Source organism: Malus domestica, chromosome 13 (assembly GCF_042453785.1).
Source record: "Malus domestica chromosome 13, GDT2T_hap1".
NCBI lineage: Eukaryota > Viridiplantae > Streptophyta > Magnoliopsida > Rosales > Rosaceae > Malus > Malus domestica.
Genome location: NC_091673.1, coordinates 2,731,912 through 2,749,812, shown reverse-complemented (window position 1 = coordinate 2,749,812; position 17,901 = coordinate 2,731,912). Strand labels below are relative to the sequence as shown.

Here is a 17,901-nt window from a genome sequence, read left to right as displayed (position 1 = left end):
AAGATTATTTAATCACTCATATATATCAAATAATGGACAGCACAACATAAAAAATATTCATTGCTGACAAAATTGTCGATTGTTTTTGTTTAAATGAATAACTAAATGATTTTCTATTCTTTGATACTTTTTTTTTTTTTTGGACAGAAAGGAACATTCATTAAGTAAAAAAGGTTACAGGCCAATCCAAACGGAAAGGAAAAATAACCCAAAGCAAATTGGGGGCAATCATATACATAAAGCCTAGCCCAAAAAGCAACTAACGAAAATTGAAACCCTAATCCCTAACTTCCAAAAGCAGACCGCCACTGCTGCCGGTATTACGAACGTCTTGCCAGTAGCCACCAGAGCAGCAATACTAGAGAAAGCAACCGAGAGGTCAATTCGACCAAGACATCGTAACAGAAAACTTACAAACCCGAAACTAACAGAACACCACAACCAAAAGTCGACACTGGAGACGCCAAACTGAGAAATGGTTACCAGATCCGATACACCATCACACATCCCTGCAAATATAAACAAACATGGGAACACATGGATAGAAGGTGAGGCTAAGGGGGTATGTAAAATACCCTTACTTTGGTCGGAACCGCAGAACACTTGGCCTCGAGGGGATGCCGGCATGCCGGTTGGGGGAGGGAAGTGAGCAAGGGAGATGGATCTGGCAACCATTTTCGATGCGGCGGACACAGGTCTGAGCCCAAAAAGGGGTGCGGGTGGAGTATAAGGAGATGAGGTAGAGAGGAAAGGTGGGGGGAGAACAAGTTCAGGGTTTGGAAAGGGACGGCCGAAAAAGAGGGAGGGTGTAGAAAGAACGAAGGACACCCAAGAAAGGGCATGAAGCCTGGAACTGAGACAAGCTTAGAGAAGGAAGGAGACCAAGCTCCCAAAACCGAAACAGATCTGAAAAGAAAACTGAAAAAAGCGAAGAGAGAATGATGGGAGGGGTTGCCACCGGCACCCAAGCCAAAGGCTAGGGCCGGCGGCTAGGGTTCGCCTTAGATTGCAATTTCAGAGCTCAGAGAGAGTTTGGGCTGTTGCTTTTAACCCAAATTAAATTGGATGGGTTTCTTTGATACTTAACTCTTGAAAAATAATCTACTCTGAATATGCCTCACACAATTTTCATGACATCGTTCAAAAAAGAAGTTGAGAATCATGTTACATCATCTCATTGAATCTTACGAAAAACTTCTGTTATTATTCACTTTAACGAAAAACCATATTTTTATAATAAAAAGTCAATCATGATATTATTTATTTTACCATTTATTTTGTCTTTATCGTTAAAACTCAATAGTTTTGAAACTATTTTCATTAGTTTTCCTTTGAATCTTCCATACCGACCTGCCTTGGAAAAATATATTCATCGCAATTTAACCGTAGTATTGACTTAAATATATAACAAGTTCTTATCTTTGAAATCTATTTAAAGTGAGATTTATATTATAATTTTGTAAGTTTAGAATTCGTTATTCACGAAATAAATACAATTTAGCTGTAGTACTAAGCAGCTCAAAGTGAAAAGTTATAGCATCCCAAATAAATTATCATGCAGACGATTTGCATGATTTACAAATGTAGTCAAAAAAATTAATCTGCGTAATATTACTCTTAAAGAATAATAAAAGAAAAGTCATACTTGTTAACCATTTAGGATCAATAACTAGCTTTTTAAATCTTTCACACAAAACTTGTTCTCTCTTTACCGTCCTTCTCAAATTCCCGTTTCAGGTTCGAATCTCCGCTTTAATAATTTTGATTATGAAAATTTATAATACTTCTTTTTATTTATAAATAAGATATTTTAAAGTCGATTTTCGTTAAAAAAAAATTTAAATTACATTATTACGAATTCATTACGAAATTAAGCTATCTTCATATCCTTAAATTAACTAATATAATATCGTTTGTTTCAAACAAACAGAGTATCGATCTAGAAATCTTGCTTAATGCTTTTTACAAGAGCAGATTCCCTCGAAAGGGGGTTCGAAATTAAAATGACCGCCATTAAATAAGCGAACCAATCATTTTGCTTTTTTATTTTTCTTTTGGCGCCAACGAATTTCTTTGCTACTTTTCTGATCTTCCTTCCATATCAGTCTAAAGTCCTACTGTAACGGTCCTACATATATTCTTTTCACGATTCCTTTTCAAAAAAATTAGAAAAAAGGGACAAATTTACAGATCGGTCCGGCATCATATTCCGTCCAACCGACGCCGTTTCTTTTCGCTCTACTGCGCCGGCAGTGTTTCGAAACGCCACGAAAACTCGCCGTAATCAGCCGAGTCAAAATACACATCGTCGTTTCCGAACAGCCCGTCAAGCGTACTCGGAGGGGGATCGTCGAACTGCCATAACTCGTCGGCTACGGACGAGTCGGACGGAACTCGGACCAACTCGCTCTCCCCGCCTTTCGCCGCCTCCTCTTTGAAGTTCTCCGGCGGGGGCAGGCCCAGCTCGTCGTCCGAAGCTTCTAGAAGGTAGCCAAGGTCGGGTTTGGACTCGCCAGATTCCGACGTCAGATCAACCACCGGCACCGGAGCCAGCAGAGTCTCCGATGCCGGACGCGGCGACGACTGGCAAGAAGTGGTTGCGGCTGCTATCTCTTCCTCGAAGCTTTTCATGACCGAGTCGAGGTCCTGAGTCGTGGGATCGGCGTCCGAGTCGTCAAGGAAACCCAGTAGGTCTTCCCTGAGTCGCTTCACCTCGGCCGAGTCGTGAACCGAGTCGTCCGAGTTGTCTCGGACCCGCTTCTTGTTAGTTGGGGTGTGGTCCTCCATGTATGAAATAATGCCTACCGCAAGAGAGAGAATTTTTCAGATGAAGCGTGTGGATGCGGTGGTGGTGGCAAGCGGAGGAGAGAAGGATTATATAGGGAGACAATGTAGAGAGAGAAAGTAGAGAGAGAAAGGGAGTGTGTGTGTGGTGATGTGACGCAGGAGCGCGTGGGTTCGAATACTTAGGCCATCACGGACGCCTTGCCTCTGTTTTTTACATTTTTATTTGTTTGCTTTTCTTTTTTGGTTGGTTCCTTTTTTCCGGATTTGTTTTCTATTAACTCAATTGAATTCCGGGTTGGAGTCCGGTCAGTTGTGGGTCCCGCTAAACATACGGCTCGACTCAGCTGACTGAAAGATTTTGGTTTGATTGATTTTTTTTTGGTGAAATTTGTGCTTTTGATTGGTTCCGCTGTGGTTGTTTTATTGTTTAGCATGATGTTTACGCAATTGGATCCCATCCAGATCCAGTGGTATGTTCTCTACATTTTAATCATTTATCGTGTATTATACGGTTATAAATTATTTAATTTTTTATTTAAAATTAAATACAAATAGTATCTCATGACATCAAATTTTATATGGAGCTATGTAATATGAGAAACGAGTTGAGGTCTGATGCAGAAATTGAGTTGTAGATGCATATATGCTGCTCGAACACAATGAATACCCACAAACACAAAATTTAAGGATTTCACTAAAGAAAAGTAAATAACTTGTAAAAAGATCTCAAAATGATAGAAATAACCTTGAACACAAGTCATGTGCGACTTATTTTGGATGAAAAACCTAACAGAGTTAAAGTGAGATGATAAATTGATGACATTGGCTCGACTCAGCTGACTGAAAGATCGTGGTTTGATTGATGTTTTTTTTGGTGAAATTTGTGCTTTTGATTGGTTCCGCTGTGGTTGTTTTATTGTTTAGCAGGATTTTTTATGCAATTGGATCCCATCCAAATCAACTTTGTGCTAAGATTTTTATATTTTAATCATTCATCGTGTATTATACAGTCATAAATTATTTGACTTTTTTTATTTAAAATCAAACACAAATGGTATTTAACAAAAATTGATCACACAATTTACGATGAACAGCTAGAATGTGAGAATCTCTAGGATCCCCACAAAGTGGATCCAGAGATAATCCTCTACCAATTTCTACCACACGGGTGGCATTGTTCCATGTTAATTATAATATGGGAACTTGTACCCATTTTTCAATTTGTTATATAAACTAAAATTTTAAGCAATTTGTCATCTCACCCTAACTCCATTAAGTCTTCTATCCAAAATAAGTCATGTATCTCCCATATGACTTGTGTTAGGGTTATTTTTGTCATTTTAACACCTCACTTCCTTCTATTAAGTTGTATTCGATCAAAACACTTCTAGGGTGTTTAGTTTAGTATGTCATGACATCAAATTTTATATAGGGTTATGTAATATGAGAAACGAGTTGAGGTTTGGTGGCAGAAATAGAGTTGTAGATGCGTATATGCTGCTCGAACACAACAATCTGCATGAATACTCACAAATACAAAATTTTAGGATTTTACTAAAGAAAAGTAAATAACTTGTAAAAAGATCTTAAATGACATAAATAACCTTGAACACAAGTCATATGCGACTTATTTTGAATGAAAAACTTAACAAAGTTAAGATGAAATGACAAATTGATAATTTCAAAAAATTAATACGACAAACTACTAAAAATTTTAATTTTATATAAGAAATTAAAAAAGTTGTACAAGTTCATATTACAATACAAAAAAATTCCCTTATAATATTATGTTATGTATATAGGCTTTTTCACACGGACAATACTTGAGTCCTCAATTGAGAGTATCCAATTTACTGACTCTTTTAGTTGGCCAATAATATCATGACACAAGTTATTTTAAAACAAATTAAATATACCTACTATTCGTGTAACAAAACGTCATGAAGCACCCACACTCTGCCGTGACTGTTCACATTCGAACCCAACGTCGCCGTTGAAGAGCATGAGAGAGTAGGGTTGGCTGGGGTCGACGAAAAAGAGAAATATTGGTAATGGCTCGCCGGAGAAGAGAGGGATTGAAGAGGAAACACGTTGGTAATGAGGGAGGCGATTGGGTGGAGAGGGGACGGGGGTGGGTCTGACGGCAGCCATGGTAGATTTGCCATGGCAGCACCAAATCAAGGGAGGAAGGAAGGAGATGGATCAGTGTGTTTAAAGGATGGTGGATTGGGCGACTCTGGTTGGTGGTGGTGGGAAAAGATGGTGGATGGACGGCTGGGTTGTGTTTCGCTGAGGAAGAAAACATGTGTTTGGATAGCAGAATAACACATGTTTGGCTAGAAGAAAAAATGCTGATTGGTTATATGTTAAATGGACATGTGTCATTATTTAATTGTTCCACGTGTTAAAATCAGTATATTGGGTACTCTCCATTGAGTACCCAAGTATTCTCCTTTTCACACATGCTTTTATTGTTAATTTATGATTATTTTATTTGAGGTGGCCTTGTAATATTTACGTAATCTTTCTCTCTTTCAAGTTTTTACCCCATTGTCAACCAGAAAAAAAAAAAAAAAAAAAACCTCAAGATGTTAATTAATCATATTGAAAGTTTTTTGAGTGCTCAAACGGAGCCTTATATTATTAGTGATATTATTTTACTTTTAGTTGTGTAGAAGCACTGCCTGATGTTATTAAAACAAAAAAACAAGGAAAAAGATATTCTTCGATTCCCTTTCACCTAATTATTTTCAGTAAACAATTTGGATCCTTGAAATTTGATCAAATAGCTATAAACACATGTTAACTTTAAAAATTATAATAACTTTAACCGTTGAATCAAATTTAAATGGTCCAGATTATTTGATAAGAATGATTAGGTGGAACAGAGATCCGGAAATTGATCATTTTCCTTAAAACAAAACGTTATAATAGTAGTATGAAGATGCCATAGGAGTTGCTTTCGATTGTTTGACGATAGGCGAGAGAATGAGAATGAAATTATGGGCAAGTGCGAGGGTGCTTTTTGGAAAAGTAGGTTGGGTGTTATAGAAATGAATCGATGGGATTGGATTGGGTCACCGGGGGTGGGATAAGATGAGGCTGACCTTTTGTAGAAAGGGGCTTTGGTGGTGTGCGAGGGAAAGTTGTAGGTAATTCATAATTTGATTAGGAATTTCTGGAAGAGCTTTATTGGGTGGTTGATTGTGTGAGTGATGATGTTGACGGGCACCAAAACAAATGAATTAACGTAAGGGCCGTGGTCTGGTAGTAGACTAGTAAACGCCAAGGAACGCTATCTATATATTAGTTGCTTCCGGCACGTCGACGCGTATAACAATTGACTCTTTTTTGTTTAATTTTGTTTAATTTTAAAAATTCGTCTTTTTATTAAAATATACTTTGAAAATAATGAACTATTTTTGTATTTTTTTTTTTAAAAATTCATGGGGAAGGCTATTTGGAAAATTATAAGTAGATACACTAAAAAACGTTAAATAGATACATCATATATTAGTGATTCTGGAAAATTATAAGGTTCAAATAAACGTTAAAATTAGGTTTTGCTTATGAGTAGATGTTAAACATTGAGTCGTCTAAACAACGCTTTGATAATGAATAGAAAATTCTTGATTTAGACATCACTAATTCAAATCAAATGCTTAACATTTAAAATTCTGATTCAGCCACCAAAACCACGCATAATTACTATCTACATAAAAGAAGTTTTACAAACTTTCTATATATTAGGATTCATTTCTAAAAAAAATACATCTCCTACTCATACCCATCATTTTGAAAAGAAAAAAAAATTGTCATTCATTTAAAAAAAAAAAAAAAGGTATCTTATATTACAAGGCTAACATATATGCCCACTCATAATAGACAACGAATGTGAATAAGTTATGTGTTACACTAAAAAAACAATAAGTCATGGATCATGCCGACGAAATAATTGAACAAAATATTGTTTCGGATAAGAATATATTTCAATATCTGTAAATTTCTTGCCAAATAAATAAGAATCCATCTTCTCGGACAAAATAGTCAACAAATAACACCACTCATTAATTAATTAAGGTGGCATAATTCAACTTGGAGCGTCTTAGAAATTTCTTGAATCAAACAACCACGTCGACGAAGACAACCTTAGAGACTAGGAGAAAATTGAGATTTCATTGTAAAGTTAGCGGGTAACAGAAAGAGTAGCTCTACTTACTTATAAGCAACGTGATATCACTCTTTTTATTAATGTGCGATTTATTTTTAACACACTAATAACAGAATACTGTAAATATCTGTGAATCCGTATTCGTTAAACTTCACACGTAAAATAACCTGATTCTAATACACGATAAAATGGCGAAAAAAATGAGTACGGCTTTCATTGAAGAGATCGGCGAAATTACATAGTACGAGCAGCCCGCCGTTGGTTGCGTGACACGTCCGAGTGTAAACGTACGTGCGTAGGCCAGCGGCCAGCCCTGTTTATTTAGCCGCTCCTCGTTTAATACATTTTATCTTTGTTTCTTGCTTTTTGTTTGCCAACTTGGCGTTGGGACGTCTGCCTCCACGTTTCCACGTGACCGCACTTTCCATTATTATTATTATTTTTTTAATATTATATAATTACTGTTTTATCCTTCTTATGTAAATATTACGTATAAAAATGAGGATAAAATTTTAAAAAAAAAGTATAAAAAAAGAGGGTAGAATAGAAAAAATAAGAATATGATTATCATTTTGTTAAAAGGTACAAAATTACTATTTTACCCTTCTCATATCAATATTATGTATTAAAAAATGAGAGTCAAATTGGAAAAAACGGGGGAAAAAAATTTGACAAGGGCTATTCTCTTAATAATAAATAGTATAGATTTTTCTTTTAAGTACATCGATATTTTTATATTAAGGGAATAGTGAGTTTGGCTAAGTCACATAATAGGAAGCCTAATTTGGTATCAAATTCTTCATCTATTACATTCGAACATAAAACCTCTTACTTTCAAAAATTTAAAAGAAGAAGAATTCCACCAGACCGTAGTACTGAATGACTATTTTTGTTATTTACTTGCTTTTGGCGCCAGATTTTTATTATTTGCTTTTATATTCTTAATAATTGTAGAAGATGGGAGATCCAGAAGGGAGTGATGCGTCGGCCGCAGAGGGGTCTTAAGAGCAATCACATGATGCAGGGGCACGAGGTCTAATCTGACCCCACACTACATGATTTATGTCGTGATTTTCACGTTTCGCGAGGACGAATTTGGAGTTGGGTGCGTGTGCCGATCGTGCCCATGAAAGACTCATCAGATCCTAGTGCGCACAGTATTATGCCGCCTATGAATACGAGAAGATTTTCTTTTAGATTCGCACTCTATTTTACCTCTCACACATTTATTATTAATGTCTATTTTTTGATTTTATTTAAATTTAATCGATGGGACGACCGTAAATTAAAAAATTGTGTATGAAGTAAATAGGACAGTGTGGATAGCACACATTTTTTATATCAAACAATATTATCTAACAAGAAAGAGTAAAGTAAGTCTCACAATGAGTTAACACATTTATTTTGACAAGAATCAAACTCAAGAGCACTTACTTATAAATGAAAAAGAATACGTATAGACCATAGTATTAAGTAGTTCCAAACAAAAATATCTGAGCAGGCATAGAAAATTATTTAGAAACGAATTTGTAACTTAAATAATTAGATATATTTGCGCAAGTTCAGTTTAGGGAATCCAGATTCTTGCCGGATCCTCTTTGTGAGTATTTCGGAGGTCTGTGAATCATATCCATTCATCGTACATCGTGCGGTTATAAATCATTTTAAATTTTTTTAATTTAAAATTAAATATAAACAATACCTGACAAAAACTGACCGTAAAATGTACGATGAACGAACATAATTTATGAATTCCTGTGATCCTCACCAAAAAAATCTGGACAGATCCTGTTGGCAGTTTAGGAACACAAAAATCTTAGTATTTAATAAGTAGTTAAACTTTCAATTATTTTCATGTCTTTTTGGTTGTACATAGAGTAAAATGAGTGTTAAAAGACAATATTGATCCAATTACTATGTGTTTTATACAACAACAACTCAACAGTGCGGACGTACGTACCAGCTTAAGCCCTGGCTCTCTCTCTCCCTCTCACTGATCCATGTTATTATTATTTTATTAGTACAATTAATTAATCTTACTATCCATTTTAGTCGTGGTTTGCTATATGGAGGCAGATTGTTTGCCCTCCTCTTACCGTGTTCTTCCCATCAATTTCTATTTGTGCGGTCACGGTTAAGTCATATCAATATTTTATATTGATTTTTTAATAGAGATAATAAGACAAAAAACAATAGGAATATAAAATGTTGACATGGTTTAACTGTGACTGCACAAATAGGAGGGAATGTGAATGGCACGGAGGAGGGCAGACAATCTGCCTCCTTGCAATATTGGAGGGCCTACTTTTCCTCCTTTCTCTTGTTTGATCCTTTCAGGGTTTCCAGCATTTCTTCCTTGGAAAATTATATTTGCACAAGTCCAATTAGTTGAAGAAATACCAACAGGATCTTCTCTGGATCCTTTTTTTGAGGATCATGGGATCCGTGAATCGTACATCGTGCGATTAATTTTTGTCAAGTACTGTTTGTATTTAATTTTAAATAAAATAATTTAAAATAATTTCTGACCGCACAATATACGATGAACATACAGTATTGACGGATTTTCGAAATCCTCACAAAAAAAATTCGACGAGGATCCGGATTCGAAGAAATATTCAATTGGGTTGTTGGAATTGCATATCAACTCTATAAATAATCAACGTCGTACAAAGACTTGATTAATCATCAAAATACATGGCCTGCCGCCTACCCTTCGTTTTATTGGGAGGAGGCTGCTGTCTAATGTTGTTTAGTATCTTCTAATCATGTCATGCATGATAAAAAACTGATGCACCGTCACATGCCTTGCCTTGCACAACAACAACTAATTTGTATAAAACTAAAGTAAATTAACACCACAACTTGAGAGATTCAGCAAATGACAATAAGTCAATGTAGACCAATAGGCAATAGTAGAAGGGAAAATAAAAGTAAGTCGGTGTGCGTTGAGAGTAATTTTTTCGTGTATTTAAAACACAATCATATGATGTTACTGTTAAACTTAAATTATAATACTGATCTTATCATCTATTTTTATTATGACACGTGAAATAATAGATCACATGTATACTGTTTTCGATATCTATTATGTATTGGAGTACTTTGCTTTCGCAAACGATATCAATAAGCTCTCCATACGAAAGTATATAATACACAAGTCTTGCTTTGCTGGCCTGTCGTTTCTAAACACTGTATATTTTGCTAGATATTTACAAAGAACAAGCGGCTGCTAAAAACCAAGCGTCGAACGTCAAATGGAAGGAGTTTAAATTCATAAACAAGTGGCAGTTTTCATTGTCTATCCCTATCTAATTAAAACTAAGGCTTAACTAAAATGGTTTTTTAGATTATCATAACTCTTCAGTTTGGTTCTTAACATTTAAAATCGATAAAATTTGTGTCTGAGGTTATCCATTGTAAATCATTTTGGTCATTATGTGAAAATTTTCCGTTAAATTGAAGAAATTACAAATTCAAGGTGAGGAGTTGGCTTGACAAAAAGTACCCTCAATTTAATAGAGATTTCTCATAAAATGACTAAAATAATTGACCGCAGATAATTTCAAGGAGTATTTCTATCGATTTAAATCTTAGGAATCAAAATTATAAATTATGTCAATTTTAAAGACCATTTTGAAAAAAGCCTCAAACTAATTAATCTAGGATCACATGAAAAAGTAAGAAAAATAATTACTAAAAATGCATAGAACATAATGCATCAGAGTTTTTTTCTTATGAACATGCATTTCGTATTAGGTTATAATGTCGGGGAGCATACCAAGATGTCTTGCTATATATTTTTTACCAAAAATCAAGAAACACGTCAAACACGTGCTATTCCAAAACCTAGCTTTGAAGACTTCTGAATTATACATCTGATACATAAGTTTTTCATCCCATATAGTTATTTAGACACATAAAATCGACATACTCGTTAACAAATTATTTAACGTGAAATTCACATATAATGGTAGCATTGAAAAATCTTTGTTGGAGCGCATGTCGTTTAAGTGTGTTAATTTTATGTTTGAAGTATTATTGTAGGTTTATTGGAGGAACAACCTTTTACGAGTTTCTTGTTTTTCCATCATGCATGATGGTATTAGGTTTGTATGATTTTATCTACATACTCATCTTATCTCTCTCACGCTCCTCTCAATTTGTTACCATGACTTGTCCAATCCTCATGTATGTTGGTCACAATTTCTAAGTGATTAATTACTTGGCCTTCGATTCGACCACAAAAAATTACTTGGCTTTCGAAGAAATTTGGAATCCTATCCAACACAAAAATGTAACGTGGTGGGCCCATAGCTTTCATCTATGATGCTTTTCCACTCAACAGAATTTATGAATCACGAAAATTCCTTGAAAGCAATTCATAGCTACATAATGTCCTTTTTTCTTCTTTATTTTTTCTTTTTTTCCTTCTCTAGGAGTGGGCGAGGTACAAATTCCTACTTATCTTCCTACTTTATTTCCCATATTAATATTTTAGGTTGCTTGCCTTTAGTCTTCCTATTTTTTCTTCTTTTCTTTTGCTAAGAAATTTAGGGCTCATTTGAAAGTGCTTTTAAAATAGTTCATAGTGTTTTTGGTGAAAATATTTATAGGACAAATTCTTTGTAAAAATGCATAAATCATAGAAAAGCACTTGTAGTGCTTTTGAAATCCAAAAACATTGTCTCTAAAAATACTTTCAATCATTTTAAAAGTACATACTAAGCCACTTAGTACTATGGTCTAGTGGTACTATTCTTCTTTACTTGTAAGTGAGAGGTCTTAGGTTCGATTCTCGTCAAAGGCGAATTTCAACCACATTGTTGCTAGCCCATTGTGAGGCTAAGCCCACCCCTCTTTCTAGTATAGATAATATCAATTGTTCAAAAAAAAAATATATATATATATATATACACACACTAACCCTTAATCTAATCTTCCTACTTGCTTGTCCTAGGAGAAAATAATTACCGGAAAGCATCTCCAATAAGGTCCCCAGCTAACAAGTTTTATATGTCCACTAAGCCAACACCTCAAAATTTTGTTACAACTACTTTTGTTACCAACTTTTTTCCCGATCCAATTCGGGCCTGCTAGTACCATAATGATTCGCATAATACTTTCTCTTTCTTCTCCTCTTGGCAATTCGAACTTCTTTTATTAGATGATATATAAATATTTCTAAACTAGGATTTTCACAACAAGTATGTCCTTAGTTAAGAAAAACAAGGACATTTTATAAGTTATTTCTATGATGTGACTCAATCATCGACAATTAATTAGTTTATTTTATTATAGTTCGAGGATAATAATTTATTAAACCACTAATTGTTAGAGCATCCCAAGAGAAGTTTTACATTTTTTGTTAAACTCGTAAGTGAATAGTATCAAAAAACTATTTTAGCCATTCAATTTAACCTTCTCTTTTCAAACAAAACTCTCTATTTTAACAAACTTCGAATATTTTATTATTAACAATTCAAACTCAACTTACTCGTTTTTCAAAATAATATTCACTCTTCTTCTCCGTGCTCAATTCAGGGATAAATTAGTAGTAATCCCATACCCATACCCCCCCCCCCCCCCACAGGACCCCCCACAGGACCCCCCACGCCACCCCCAACCCAACCTATTCACGGGTAGAAATACTGGTTGATGTCTGCATCAAGCTCTCAGCCTCTCACTAAGAAAATAAATGGGAAACCTAAAAAAGCAGATCGCCAAATCCATTTAATCAGTAATATAATGCAAACAGCAACCACTCTCCAGAAAGCAAAGAGAAAACTTAGCTCGTGTAAGATAAACATGCTTTGGGCATAAAGTCCCCACCCACGACATGCAGATGGACGGACACAAAAAGTTTAGACTTGTTCTGCTTAAAGCATAGTCTTTGTTAGGTACCTAAATCCGCAAATCTAGCTGTACTTAATTAATTAGATTACTTCCTAATCGAGTTTTTGTTTTAGGGTTTTAGGGTTTGGCCAGCTATACTGTCACATCCCAGTCTCGATTCCGCCGTAGCACGATATTGTCTGTTTTGGGCTTACCATTCCCTCACGATTTTGTTTCTGGAAACTCAGAAGAGAACTTTCCAGTGGGTCATCCATCCTAGGATTGCTCTTGCCCGAATTTGCTTAACTTCGAAGTTCCGATGGAATCCGAAGCCAGTGAGTTCCCAAAATGCCTCGTGCTAATTGGAGGTGGGTATGTATATAAGGCACATCACACCCTCCATGTTGGTCGATGTGGGATGTTACATATACCCTTAATATTGGGATATTGTTTAGGTTATATTAATTTGGTTGTTTAATTTAAAAGATGTATCTTAAATATATAGTACATCGTTTTAGTAATATTTCCAATCGAAGGAGTCGTCGTGGTCCTTCAAGTAGGTGCTTGCTTAGCTTACATTACATGGCATGACAAGATCAAATACAAGGTTTAATTTTGTCCATGATGCTTTACGATAATCTAAAATATTGTTCCTTTAGTTTTGTATAGAACGTGCATCAATGAATAATTTATTCAACGTGACTGTCGAACTGCGACGTGATATCATGTTATTCATGTATAACATACATGTTTGTTTACTAATATTACATGATAATTTTAATTATCGTCTACTCATATTATAACGTTACACATGAGTTTATAACGCATATGATATCGTAATTTTCATACTCCTAATAATTTATAATTTCTTTTTAGTTGAAAGAAAAGGCATACCTACTATGCAACTGTGTCAAACTGGCAAATGGACGGATCAATATTTTAAAAGAATTATAGGTCTAAGAGAGCAAACCAAACCTCGGAGAGAACAATGGATGCCTGATCCAACTTTTACGTTAGATGTGGAGATTTTGTGGACAATCGAATTGTTAAAGCTTGTTTTTGTGGTAGCGTCCAAAGAAGATTTTGTTGTAGTTGACTGGTGCCCTAATCTTTCTGCCTAGAAATAAACTCTGTGAGTCGAGAATATTTCTTAGGTTTGGACTACTTGACGTGGGGAATGAGAACGGCATCCTTTATTTTTGTCTAATTATATAAGTGATTCCTAATTGTATTTGTTCGTTGGAAAATGTTTAGGGCCTGTTTGGTATCCTATTTGAAATTTTTTATCATTTCTCAAAACATTTCTTAAGAATATTTATTGAAAACAATTTTCTTTAAGACTCAAAAATTTAATTGGTTTGCGATTTAAAATTTTTAAATCTTACGACTTAAACTAGACAAAGAGATCTAAAAAGAGAGGCTCGTAGGAGAGGGAGAAAGAGGAGAGATGAGAAAATAAAGTAAGAGATGATTGAAGGAAAGAAAAATAAGAGAGAGGATCGGATGAGATAGAGAAGACGAAGAGTGATGAAAAAACCGAAAGAATGAAGAGAACGGATTGGAGAAGAGATGAAAAAGGTAAAAAAAAAGAAAAAAAAAAAGAGGAGACAAAAAGAAGAAAAGAGAGATATATTTGGAGTGAGTGGGGAGAAGAGAGAGAAAATAAAGGAGTGAGTTTAAATTTAAAAACTCTAAATAGTCACTTTTTATGTTTTTAGAAAATAGACTATATTTTTTAGTTAGTCTTGTTCCGTTTTTTAAAATAGTCTTAACAAATAAGTTTTTAAGGCATAAAACTTGAAAATTATTTTTGAGTTTAAAAAGTTAGATTCAAGTAGAATACCAAACAAGTCCTTAGAGTCGTTTTAGTAATACTTTACTAAAACAAACTTGTGCTTAGAAGTACAACACTTTTATTAGAAGCACATCAATAATTTTGATTAAAATGTAAGTGAACCTTAGTAAATCAAAAACGTTTTTAATCCAGAAGTATTTAAAAAAAAATAAAAATTTACTGAATATTATCAAAAACGTTTTTTGTAATCTAAAAGTGTTTTTAATTTATTAATTTAGTAAGTAAAAGGATTTGGTCAGTGTGCGGTGTGTTGCAATGCGGGTTGGTGTTTGATTGAATGAAGATATGTAAGTAGGAAGTCGGCCAGTGCCACTGGTGAGCCGGTTTCTAATTTTATACGGCCGGTGTTCGGAAATTAGTGTTTGTTTGTGTTGGATTGAACTATTATAGTTCGAGAACATGATTCAGTACATAGTACATCAATTGTCATAATACAATAAGTTATAAAAATTCTTTAAATTTCAACAAATTGTATTATTATATTGGTATGCCGAACCGACACACTGAAAAAAAAAAATCTTGAAAATATTAGACGACCTCCTTCCATGGGCTACTAATGGTAGTGCCCATTGTGGGCCAGCTGGAACAATGCGAAACAAACGAAAATACCTATTGGGTTAATATTTAGCCCATACAAAAAATTAATTATTATTTCTATTTATAAACTGCTGTTAGGTCACGCAATTTGTGCCTTCTTGTTTGCAAATGCGATTCACTTACAAATTTACAAGACAGAAAATCACTCTAATTGGATGCATAACACAGGAAAGGTTTATTTTATGAACCACGATTTATATTGTATTAATTAAAACTAAATTTACGAGATAGTTTTCTTTCTTGTATAAGAGAAACCGACCAAAAGCATTGTCATTTAAAAAGGCCATGAAAAAAAAAGGCCACCAATCCATCTTCAATCCTGTTTTTTTTTTTTTGTTATGTTGTTTTATTTTTGGCTTTTATTTCAAAATAACCCTGATTTTGTTAGAGAATTTTGGATCATTCATAAGATGTTGGAGGAGACCGATGTTCATTACGGCCATTCATGAAGTTCAAGGTGTTCGAGGTATGAGTTTATGCTCAGTGGCAAGATTATAGGCAATGGTTCATACAGTTTTGGGATGCCGACTTGGCAATGAAATGTTTAAGGTGTTGCTCGGCTCCGATGCGATGTGGTTCAGGTGGCGCAAACTAATAGTAACAGAAGCAAATTAAAATCATAAAGGATCAAACTTGGTCTGATAGCAAATCAAAAATAAAACTACAAATGTGTCATGTTAAGAGACAAAATGGTCACGTCCCTAAATAAGAAAACAACAGTAGCACAGTCTAAAGACAAAATGATACTACAATGTCCAATACCGACATCATAATGATATGTTCTTCCATAGAAATTTCTAATTAATTTGATCGCTTACGTCTCACTTTTCTATCATGTCTATCAATTATTCAAATATAATATCCACTTGAAAAAATAAACATGGTACTGTTGAAAAATGGGATGCTAACACCACTGTACTAATATACTGAATAATATATTTCACTCTTATGTTTTTTTGGTTTGTTTTAAAAGGTATATTTTCAATATGCTTCTGAACAATTTTGATTGTGATGGAGCCACTATTTTGCTTTGCTATTCGTCATTGCATTGCTTTATGAAAATGTTTTAGAAATGCATCGACAGCTTTCTAGGTTAAGGTGTTTGACGATGTTGATATCTTAATATGATTTTATTCTATTTTTCTGAATGTAAAAACGTGTTCAAATATAGCACAGCAAGATACGTGTAAAGTGCTTTTGGCATACAAAATCTTGTTCATACACAAATTAAATGTCGACTTCAAATATCTACAATACATGGAGCATCTACAGTCTTCATCCATAAAATCGAACGTTGAAAAAGTTATTATCGGTTTGATTTTCTTTGGTTGGGCCAGGTAGATTTATTGGGTTCGTATAAATCCAACAAATCTGTCATACAAAAAGCTTCTGGTACTGTTCAGTTTAACGAAAAACCATATTTTTACACTAAAAAGTCAATCTTGGTACTATTCATTTTACCCTTTATTTTGTCCTTATCATTAAAACTAAAAGTTTTCAAACCATTTTCATTAGTTTTCCTAATTTAATAATCATAGCCATTAGTTTTTTGTTTTATTTATTTATTTAATTTGCAAGTAGTTCACCTGTCAAAACATGCTTTGCATAAATTCCACTGGAAAATGAAACAAAATTATTCTATTGATTGCGTAATATGGTAATAAAGTTACAAGAATCTCTGGATTGCATGCTAACTCAACTTTAGATTTAAGTTGAGGATTTTTACTAATCCACAAGTAATGCAAGAGGTGAAATTCAAAATGGTGAAATTCAAAATCGAGACCTCGAGTGCAATATCACTCATCTTTCCAGTAAGAAATTAGGTTTGCGGTTTCAACTTGTCATGTTGATAATGATTTCAACCAATTAAGCTACAAGCTTTATACAATACCAAAACTGAGATTAAAACGTAAACATATGATCATTTATACAATGTCTATCACGTCAGATTTAAAAGTAAATCTTTGTTAACTCTTAACTCAACGTACAAAGAACATATCTACAACAACAAAGTATTATTAGTTCCAATATTTCTTTGATTTTAGATATATAAAATGTTGCTGTAATAAACATTACAAATTACAACAAGATATAAAATGAGACAATTCTTTCAGTTTCAGCTTCGTTTGGATCATACGGGATGTGTGTTAAGATCCAAACCCGTATCCGCCCCCGCCTCCCTTTTTTTCTCTTCCTGTTTTTGGTCTTTCATCATAAGAGACTCGTTATCTTCCTCAAAATCTTCAACTTCGAAAGAGCGCCTCCATTCCATCGACGCTGTCCTGCGGAAGTGCTTGGCTGCCACCTGTATCCGCCTGAGTATCGCAAAGAACTCCTCCACCTCCTCCTCCGTTACCGTCTCCTGACCTCTTTTACGATCTTCCTCGACTCCTCTCGCTCTCTTCCCCTCTAATTCTCCTCCGTCGTCGCGCTTCCGCTTATCCGCATCCATTGCCTGATAATCTCACAATACGACGCCGTGGACGGCGATGCCGACAATACAGCTCGAGATCTAGAGCGACGAGGTTGCGTACAATCAATGTTATTGTTGCTGTTTATATTGGTAAACCTTGATTTCTCCGACGTTTGGTTTTTCTTTTTAATTAAGTAACCAATGGGCTGGGTGCTAAGTGATGCGGGTATCATTTGAGAGAGT

General features: G+C 34.6%; 1 protein-coding gene and 1 long non-coding RNA gene across 2 annotated transcripts; both read right to left on the bottom strand.

The window, feature by feature from the left end:
* Positions 1–1,932: 1,932 nt before the first annotated feature.
* On the bottom strand, positions 1,933–3,346 carry LOC103423750 (uncharacterized). The gene has a single exon (XM_008361830.4). It carries the CDS (start codon positions 2,785–2,787, stop codon positions 2,239–2,241), a length of 549 nt encoding a protein of 182 aa, XP_008360052.2. The 5' UTR covers positions 2,788–3,346; the 3' UTR covers positions 1,933–2,238.
* A 443-nt stretch (positions 3,347–3,789) lies between these two features.
* On the bottom strand, positions 3,790–5,121 carry LOC139190353 (uncharacterized). The gene is made up of 2 exons (XR_011574529.1): positions 4,704–5,121; positions 3,790–4,302 (listed from the first exon to the last, which is right to left on the bottom strand). It is a non-coding gene; the product is annotated as an uncharacterized lncRNA (long non-coding RNA).
* Between the last annotated feature and the right edge of the window lie 12,780 nt (positions 5,122–17,901).